This window comes from Grammomys surdaster, unplaced genomic scaffold, assembly GCF_004785775.1.
Source record: "Grammomys surdaster isolate TR1022 unplaced genomic scaffold, NIH_TR_1.0 99, whole genome shotgun sequence".
Lineage (NCBI taxonomy): Eukaryota > Metazoa > Chordata > Mammalia > Rodentia > Muridae > Grammomys > Grammomys surdaster.
Window position 1 is genome coordinate 206,600 of NW_021604578.1, and position 9,356 is coordinate 215,955.

Below are 9,356 nucleotides of genomic sequence, written 5' to 3' on the forward strand. Positions count from 1 at the left end.
TTTCAGAAAGGTTTCTCTGCATAGCGCTGCTGTCCTGGAACTTGCTCTGTAGATCAAGTTGCCCTCAAACTTGGAGATCCACCTGCCTCCTAGGTACTGGAATTAAAGGTGTGTGCTACCTTAGCCCTGCTAAACCATCTGTTTAAAAGTAAATCTAATTAAATTTATTCTTTATCTACTTACTATCATACCAACCAAATTGACAGTTGCCTTTGAAAGATAATAGGTTATAAGATCTAACAGGCTGAATAAAATCACAGATTGCAACCTACTTAACTTAACAATAAGAAAAACTCTCCAAAGATCACGAACCTTTCCAATAATATACAGAACTCTCTGTAAAGCCGGAAGCCTGGCCTGGCTGTGACATCATGTTCTGAGTCATCAACTTTTCCTTGGAGAACAAGGCACACAACTCCTAGCCTTACAAATTATGAGTTTTAAAAAAAAATCCTGAGAAAATAGGAATCATATCCACCAGAAAGAAAGGTAGGAGCTCTGGGACAAGATATTAATATGAAGTTCAATCTTACATTTCCAGCAATGCACTTCCATCTGTAGGAGAGGTCAGTCATTTTACAGTCTAATCTGAAAGAACGGAAGAAACAGCAAAATTTTCCAAAAACGAGTTTATTTTGAAAAGTCTTTTAGTCCTCAGTACAGAGATGATTTAAAAAAAATAATTTCCTACGTCTTTCAGGCTAGTGGTAGGATGTGGTAGCCCTACCACAGTTTTAGTGGCTGTCAGCAGTCTGCACCTGAAGTGACACCATTGCTCAGTACTGGTTTTGTGTTTTAAGTTCAGTGATGACCCAGTTATTTTGTTAATGCTCTTTGTCAACAAATATTTCTCAACATCCAGGTATGTTTTCCAAATCAGTGAAAAGTATGAGATCCTTGGGAAAGATATTAAGCATCCCCATGAATGTCAATGGATGCAATTATAGACAACGTGATCATGATCACTTCCTAAATGGATTTCTGAAATCGTAACTTAGATTTAATGCTGTTATTTTAGATATTGCCAATAATTACTATCCACAGAACATTTTAGTATCATTTCTTCAGTCAGGACCAACGTATATGAAATAATTGCTAGCCCTCGACTTATGTGTAATCATGATCTTATTTATTTTGTCCTCTTTATTGTCTTGGTGTCTCAGGAAAATATGAATTCAAATAAATTAGTGATCCAGAATTTTGAGCTTTTGGATCAGGAGATGGGCTGGTTTTAAAGACAGATGTCTAGACAATGGATTAAATATTAATGAGACAAAACCAGTAATGTCATATGAAACAACAACAACACTGGACCCAGCATGAAATTAGGGCAAATGCAATAGTGCACTAGATACACATGAAAGAGGGAAGCGTAAGTCCTGAGTATGCTCCCGGAGAAGAGGGCACATGAACTATAAAGACTAAATAAAGTGTATATGTTTCATAAATTTCATTTGAAGATGGGCTCTCTTTCATTTGCCATCATCTGAGCTAGTTCCTTCTTTTAGAGCCACCTCAGACATCAACACGCAGTCCATGTTTTGGAGACATCGTTTGTCTAGTCCCTGTTAAATACATAAGGAATGAACACATGTGTGGCAGGGACAATGTGCTTATTACGTAAAACCAGAAGGGCAAAGGAGGAGTTTTCCCAAATGGACATATCCACAGGCCGTGACGGATTCCATCGCGGATGTGGTGTGAGGTCCAGGAAATGAATATCATCCACGGGAGGAAGCGCCATGAGTCCCTGAGCTTGAACAAGTGCATGGCGAGCTTCACACTCAGAACCGTGATGGGTATCACAGTGGAACAGTGAAGGAAAGGTCTTCTCGGAAGAGTCAAAGCAGCCTGAGGGGAGAAGGAGCTGCTAGCATCATTTCCTTCTTTGTCAAATCTCACAGCTGCCTCTTAGTATTTTAACATACTGAGCATCAACTGATGCAAGGAAAACACAACACCACAGACAGGCCTAACCCATGATTTCCAAAGCAATGGCTTCCCTTTCCACTCTCACCAGTTATTCCTCCTTGCTGACTGGGCTTCAGGGCCAATAACTCTGATACATACTTTGTTTCTGACAAAACGAAGAAGTTATGCTTTATCCACCAATCAGCAGATATTTACTAAACACCTACTAGGTGGATCAGGCCAGTGGCTAGCAAGGCAAAAATCCTTGCTTTGAATCTGTATTTCTTTTCTGAAATGTTTGTAAATCATATGCATATAAAAGGCAGGAAAATCTTTTGATATTTAGAAAATATAATGTGTAGAAGATATTAACTGAGATACCATTTTAAGTTTAGTTTAACGTTTCAAGGCTTGTCATTACAAAACTAAACACTTGAAGGTCTCAATATGATTTTCGACTTCTCCACCAGAGACTCCGGTGGTAGCCAGTCTGTTGAAATGCATATCTTTGGCCTCAAGTGAGGCTGGAGAAGTTTAACCACTTAAGTCATTCCTCGGGGATGAGAATAATTATAAAACTATTCATCAACGGCACACATAGGAGATGCACACTAACTGGAAGGCATGGAGAGCAAGAGGAGAGTGTTAAGTGTGGCCGTGAAGACAGAACACTGACTGGGGAAGACGGGAAACGACAGCCATTCACTTTCACCAGTTGCTCGACGAGCTAGCGCCGGACCTCTCAGCACAGTTAATAGCTCTTACTTATGTCTATACGGGCCTTTGTGACAGCAAATTTGATTAGCGACGTATCTCTGTGTATCTTCAGGGAAGTTTAGACACCCCCCAAAAACATTGAATGAATTAGCTTTCCTATTTTAAGTAAGACACTCTCTCTAGCTTATGGCGGCTATAAAGATCAGCATGGCGGTATCAAAGACATTAAAGCCAGAGAAGTTAACTACGTTGACGTCTTCCTTACCTGTAAGGATAGGGATCTAGCTTGAACAAAATGGTCGATATCGATAACAGACGCTAAAAATCCAGCTAGAAGAACCTCTCCAAAGTCAGACTTCCTCCTGATGCCAATGACTACTGCCCACGACCACATGCCAATCACTCCATGTACTATGTTATCTGAGAGGGCACGGAGCCAGTTATTTTGCTGAATTATGGAAAACCGAAGAAGTCTGTCAACTACTAGGCAGAAGATCCCCAGACCAAGGCTGGAAATGAGGGACTCCGTGCTACAGCATGGAGGTGAAGCACGGGTCTTCTCAACTTTGGATGCCATCATCAACTGTGTCAGTACAGTAAAAGCCATCAGGAACTAACAGGTAATTCTTGCTTTCATCCCCTGTATCCTAAAATAGAAACCAAAGAAAAATATGAATGAAAGTTATGGATCACAACATAGTATTTAAACAGCCAATATCAGCAGAGAAAAATAGCATCCCTTACATGGCATGAAATATGCTGTTTGGCCAAAAATAATAAGTCAGTTTTGCAGGAGAAACAGTTTATGTAGAATTTCAGAAAGCCCATTGAATTCGATTTATTCCTGCTAGGCATTTAAAGAACTCCGTCAGGATGTATAGGACGTATCTGTGCACTGGTACAGCCATAACCACTAGAAATGGGGAGAGTCCTGACCCCAGCACAGTTGCTTGACACAGCTCCAGCAAAGCTAGGAGGATAGCTGCAATTGCTGTCTTTCTATCTCTCACTTTTGGGGTGTTGGTCTCTGCATGTTGCATGATCATACTGCTGAATCTGCGTTATGATACATTTTATGTCTTCTCCTGAGGAAAACAAATTCTATCTCGGTCTTTTTAGGAAAATCCTTAAGTTAACTTTGTCTGGCCACTATTTGGAAGTCTTCCTTATGCCCCGGAGGTCATTAAAGCACAGATATACACATAGCTAGATGAGACCATTACTCCAGGAATCTTCTTGGGGTACTGGCCCTGAGCAAACTCCAACACTATAATTGGTGCAGGGTGGACAGAGACAATTGACAAACCCTGACTGGCCAGGAGAAAAGGTTACAGATTCAAGGCTTCTTTTTATTATAGGCTTAGAGCTCTCTGGGAATGTAGTTTAAAGATAGGGGGTCCTACAGGCTACATCTCTGGAGGAATCAAACTCAGTAAGATAGATTGACTAAAATAAAGTCTTCCTACTTTATAGCATAGATAATGAAACATATAGACAGTTAGGTATTAATGTTTGCTATTCATAAAAGGACCAGTTTAGATATTTTCTGTTTGTCTGGAGTGGTTAAAACACTGCCAGCCTAAAAGAAGGCTGTAATATAACAAATGTGTTTGATGTGGAGGAGCTAGTCTTTAGGTTCTTTAAATTGGAGCTATAGGGCTAATTAATAATAAAATATGTTCTGTTCATATTTTCTGTGACTGAACTTATAACCCTGGACATGTAATGAAAAGTCAGATACATAATCTGTTCCACTTGGACAGTCATTAGTCTGACTTTGTGCTGTGAAACTTGTATAAATAAAGAAGCACCTGGTTGCCAGTCAGTCACAGTAGCAGACATGGCCTGATCTCTAGTAAGTCAGAGCCACAGAAGCGGCCTGATTGCTAGCCAGTCAGAGCTGTGAAATCCACCTGACCATTGACTGACTCCCTCTCTTCTCTACTCCCTACTCCCTCTAGCCTACTCCTCATCTCCTCTCCAGCCCACCCTGTCAGCAAAGACCCTAAGACCGTAGGCCAGGGAAGCCCCCCAAGAAGGGGCAGTGCACCCAACAACTGCTTCCATAGTTTTGAAAAACAAATGTCTCCTTTTAAGTCTGGAGAGATGCCACAGTGGCTAAAACACCTTTGCTGCTCTTTCAGAGGACCTGAAACACCTACAATGGGCCGCTCACAACTGCTTGTAATTCCTGCCCTAGGGGATCTGATACTTTCTTCAGGCTTCCATGGACAACTGCACACACATGGTGCATATACATATACAAAGAAATACCTAAGCCTAAAAAAAGTCTCTTCTTTTTGGGAAAAATGCTTGTCCCAATACTTAAACTCTAGTGCCTGCCCTCATAGCAGCAGTGTCTAGTATAGTGATAAGGGTCACCCAAGCTAAGCCTGCCAGCCTCCTTTTCCTAAGTAAACCTTATATGGACTGGTCCACTTTCCCTTGGAGGCCACAGGCTTCAAGATACAAAACAGCTGGGGACAAGAAAGCCCTAGAGAAGTTCTTAATTCCAGCATTCTGCAGGCAAGGGGCAGGTGGATCCCTTTGAGATCTGGGTCTACATAGAGAGGCCCTGTCTTTAAAAATATCTCAAAGAAATACAAAGACAAAAAGCTAATAATGGAGACATCAAACCTCGGCTCCAGTGTCCAAGGTTTTCAAGCATGGCCTAGTTTCTATAGTTTACCCTTCACTTCTAAGAGCTACTCTATATTTTGTCTATTGACCAGAACAACAAACCCCAAAACTTTAGCTTATATGAAAAGGCAAGGGGGCTGGAGTTCAGCAGTTAAGAGCACTGACTGCTTTTCCAGAGGTCCTAAGTTTAATGCCCTGTAACCACATGGTGGCTCACAACCTTCTGTAATGGAATCCAATGCCCTCTTCTGGCAGGCAAGTATACATACAAATAGAGCACTCATATACATAAAATAAACAAATCTTTTTTTTTAAAGGCAGGCATAATTCTGTGATGAGTTCTAACCTGTCACAGCCTACTGAAATAATTTGTTCATTTGTCAAACGTTTCAGTGCTGTGCCACGTCTGAGTTTTATCATTTTTATTTGTTGGATATTTGCTTGCATCTTGTGCTTCCAGAGGTCAGAAGAGGGGATGGGATCCCTTGGGACTGGAGTCACAGACTTGTGAGCTACTGTGTAGGTGCTTAGAACTAAACCCGGGTCCCTGCAAGAGCAGCCGGTCCCTTGTATGGACAAATAGACTACAGTTCTTCACACTGTTCTCTACTTTTCTATATCTTTGACATTTTCACTTAGAAACGGTTTAAAGAAGAATCTAGTGCGGGGCAGTGGTTGATTGTTTGTGTATGTGTGGGGCACTGGAGAGTACAAAGTGCTGGATGTAGGTCTATTGTCCCAGCACTCAGGAGGCAGAAGCTGAAAAATCACGAGTTCCGATATTCCCAGATCAACATGAAGGGCATAGAGAGACCACGTCAAACAACATTAACACAACAAACAAACAAACAAACAAACAAAAACACCCCCTGCCCAAACTGCCTTTTTTTTTTTTTTTTTTTTTTCCGAAACAGAGTTTCTCTGTATAGCCCTGGCTGTCCTGGAACTCACTCTGTAGACCAGGCTGGCGTCGAACTCAGAAATCCGCCTGCCTCTGCCTCCCAAGTGCTGGGATTAAAAGCGTGCGCCACCACCCCCCGGCTCCAAACTGCCTTTATTAGGCTTTACAAACCAGTCCTATATTTGCTGTGTAAGTTAACACATTTAAGTCGAGTGTCAAAATATCAAAAGCAGATGCCAGATCTAATGCTGGTAATTAATAAAAGGAATAAACACAAATCTTGTTCATTTCACCGTAACTCTGAGGCCATCAGATCTCTCGTCACATGTCAAATATTTAGCGCTTGTGACTACTACAAATAAAATATACAATTAAGCGTACCAACATGTTTCTAATCTAAGCAAATTCCTCAAGTCATGTTTTTCTGAGGTCCGTGTGATCTAGTAAGTTTTAGATTCTAGAAAAAAGTAAATGTAAGATTTCTAAAATGTAGACTGTCAAGCTGGACAGGAAAGGAAGCCTTAGTACTTAGCTAACTTGGGGCGCTTAGGGCTCTTCTCAAGTAAGTGGCAACGGGTTCTTCTGCTCACACACACACCCACCAGCTCCCTGCTCGGGTTGGGAAAGGCGCGGAGCCCGGGAGAGCAGCGTCTACGGGGTCCGGAAGGCGAGAGAAGGAGGAGGGGATAGGTAGGTAGGTGTGCGGCTCCGGGAGGCTCCGGGTCGACCGTGAGCCTGTCTACCCCCGAGCCTGCAGCCCCGACCCGGGACTTGGTCCTCTGCCGCGCCCTGCTCCGTCTTCCCTCTAGACGCAGCACGTCCCATCCGTCCCTCCATGCCGGGTAAGCGGCAGCTCAGCCCTACCCAGCACGCTTAGCGGTCGGCGGCCGAGCCAACAGTGCTCCGCCCCTCGGCCGCACCATAGAGAGGGGTGCGCCGGCAGCCAGAGCGACCGAGTCCTCCGGGTCCCCGCGGACGCTGGGACGCGGGCTCCTATCGGAGCAGCGCTGGTCGTTCACAGGATGAGTCGATGGCTGCGGTGAGTTCTACACGCCTCCAAAGCCGGACAGAAAAGTGGAAAACGTCCCGTCCGTTTCTTTGCTTAGTGCATATCGAATCACCCACCTCTCCACGATGCACCCATGTGATGGCAGGCAGCCAGGATGGAGAAGTCCCCTCACCGATTGCAGGGCACACCGTGGGTCTGGGGCTCGATGGCTCAGAAGTTTCTAACTTCCTTCAGTGGATGCCACAGGTCTGGGGATGCCATAGGGCAGGCGATGCAGGATCGCGCGACTTGTCAGACCTGACACACCGCAGTGCTTCACCGCCCCCTTGGGGATTTCTCAAGTCTTTGCTACCTACGTACGGGCGGGGGCGACGCGGGGGTTGGGAGGCGGCTGGTCTTAGGACATCAAGGGCATAGCAAAATCAAGACTACATACTAATCATGTTGGAAACAAAAGACTAACTGGACTCGGATCCCAATTCTGAAACTGTGGCTATATATGCCTTACTGTCTTGGTGAGGCAGCTGCTATCTTAGTACAAGGAAGCATCTGGTGTGAAACAGCCCAAAAATGTCCAAGAGGGGACATTCTTTACTCTTCTTATGTCCTCAAAACAAGTATCATGGAAAACAAGGCCAGCAGTATTCATGATAATTGGAATCTTCAGTTTCAAGCAAATTCCTGGGTCACCTGAGAAATCTCAACCTGCACTTTGATTTGTACTGCTTTAGGATTAGAGATACTTTTATAATTAAGGACCCCTATGGCAGTACAGTTGGTATATGTGCCATACAGTCTAGGCTTTCTGGAAGCCCACTGGCTAAAAACAGTGATTCATTCATACAACACATCCTGAATACTACTGTTGTGCTAGGCTACAGAATAGCTTCAGATTAACTATTCCAATAGAGGCGCTCCTTTATTAGAGGGTACTGACCGCATGGAAATACACTGTACAGATAGTGATAAGTGGTGTTAAGGAAATACGGTGATAAATAGATCTTTAACAAGGTAGTTGGGACAACCATAGACAAACGTTTGCTGAGATTAGAAAGGCGAAGGAGCCGGAGGGTGGCTATAAAGGGGTGGGGGGCTGTTCATTCAACTAATTGACACTATCACTCCCGAATCCACTATATAGTCCCTCTATTCCTGTTTCCTGCCTGTTAATGGTAAGAGCCTGAGAGATTAGGATTCAGACCCCCTGTGATGCAGAGAGAGAGGGAAAAGGGTCCATGGCTAGGCAGTAGAGGTGGCAAATCTTCAAGAGGGCTACTTTCTGCAATCCTCTGGTTTAAGACAAAAGCCTGGCCGCTTTTGTTTCCCATCAGCCCGCCCCCTGCTGATGGTCTGGCTCAAGTTCAAGGCCGGATCATGACAAGACCTGTTGTGGACTAACACTCAAGTAGAGGAGGAAGACTTCAGGGGGTTTTAAACACAGCACCCTCAAGAGACTGGGCTTTCTGGCTTCCGGGGTTCCTGCTCTGGTTTTTGGAGGGTCTTTTTCTCTGAGCCTCTGATGCCTTTCCTCACGCCCAATAAATGCTTTTCTTCAACCGCTGGCTCTGTCTGTGGCACGAGATTGCTTTGCTGTCCTTTGTGGGCTTTGGATTTCCTGCCTTTGAGCAGAGAAAACAAACCCGATCCTGACACCTTACCTATATCATTTAGGTTGTAACAGGATTGCTTAGGTCACTTTTCTCTTTTCTTCTTTCTCTTTTTCTTTCTTTCTTTTTTTTTTTTTTTTTTTTTTGGTTTTTCGATACAGGGTTTCTCTGTATAGCCATGGCTGTCCTGGAACTCACTCTGTAGACCAGGCTGGCCTCAGAAATCCGCCTGCCTCTGCCTCCCAAGTGCTGGGATTAAAAGCATGCACCACCACCGCCCGTCCACTTTTCTTTTTTGATATATAGTTTTTGCTTTTTATAGTTTGGATAGAGGAGAAAATGATCCCTGTTTTTAAGTGGTAGACTCAAAATCCCCTGGGTAGTTTTTTAAAATTATCTTTTATTTTTGTGAGATAATATATTACTTCTGCCTTCTCTTCCCTCCCTCCAAGCCCCCTCATATACACTGCTGCCCCCCACCCCAACCCCCTGCTCTAAAAGCCCAGGAGGCCTCAATCCTACATAAAAAAAAAAAAAAAAAAAAAAAAAAAAAAAAAAAAAAAAAAAAAAA

General features: G+C 43.6%; 2 protein-coding genes across 3 annotated transcripts in view; both read right to left on the bottom strand.

Moving 5' to 3' along the window:
• Positions 1–614: 614 nt before the first annotated feature.
• Tmem267 (transmembrane protein 267) lies at positions 615–7,411 on the bottom strand. Of its 2 annotated transcripts, none has more exons than XM_028783951.1 (3): positions 7,295–7,411; positions 2,894–3,275; positions 615–1,851 (listed from the first exon to the last, which is right to left on the bottom strand). In XM_028783951.1, the coding sequence occupies exons 2-3, from the start codon at positions 3,233–3,235 to the stop codon at positions 1,516–1,518; spliced, it is 678 nt and encodes a 225-aa protein (XP_028639784.1). In that variant the 5' UTR covers positions 3,236–3,275; positions 7,295–7,411; the 3' UTR covers positions 615–1,515. The 2 variants fall into 2 exon arrangements, with proteins under 2 accessions (XP_028639784.1, XP_028639780.1); XM_028783947.1 differs by lacking the exon at positions 7,295–7,411 and adding an exon at positions 6,772–6,966.
• Positions 3,136–9,356, bottom strand: part of CUNH5orf34 (chromosome unknown C5orf34 homolog) — a 27,171-nt gene continuing 20,950 nt past the window's right edge. Inside the window, exon 11 of the mRNA XM_028783938.1 lies at positions 3,136–3,275. Within this exon, the coding sequence (XP_028639771.1) occupies positions 3,242–3,275 (34 nt within the window). The 3' untranslated portion in view covers positions 3,136–3,241. The remainder of the gene's footprint in view (positions 3,276–9,356) is intronic.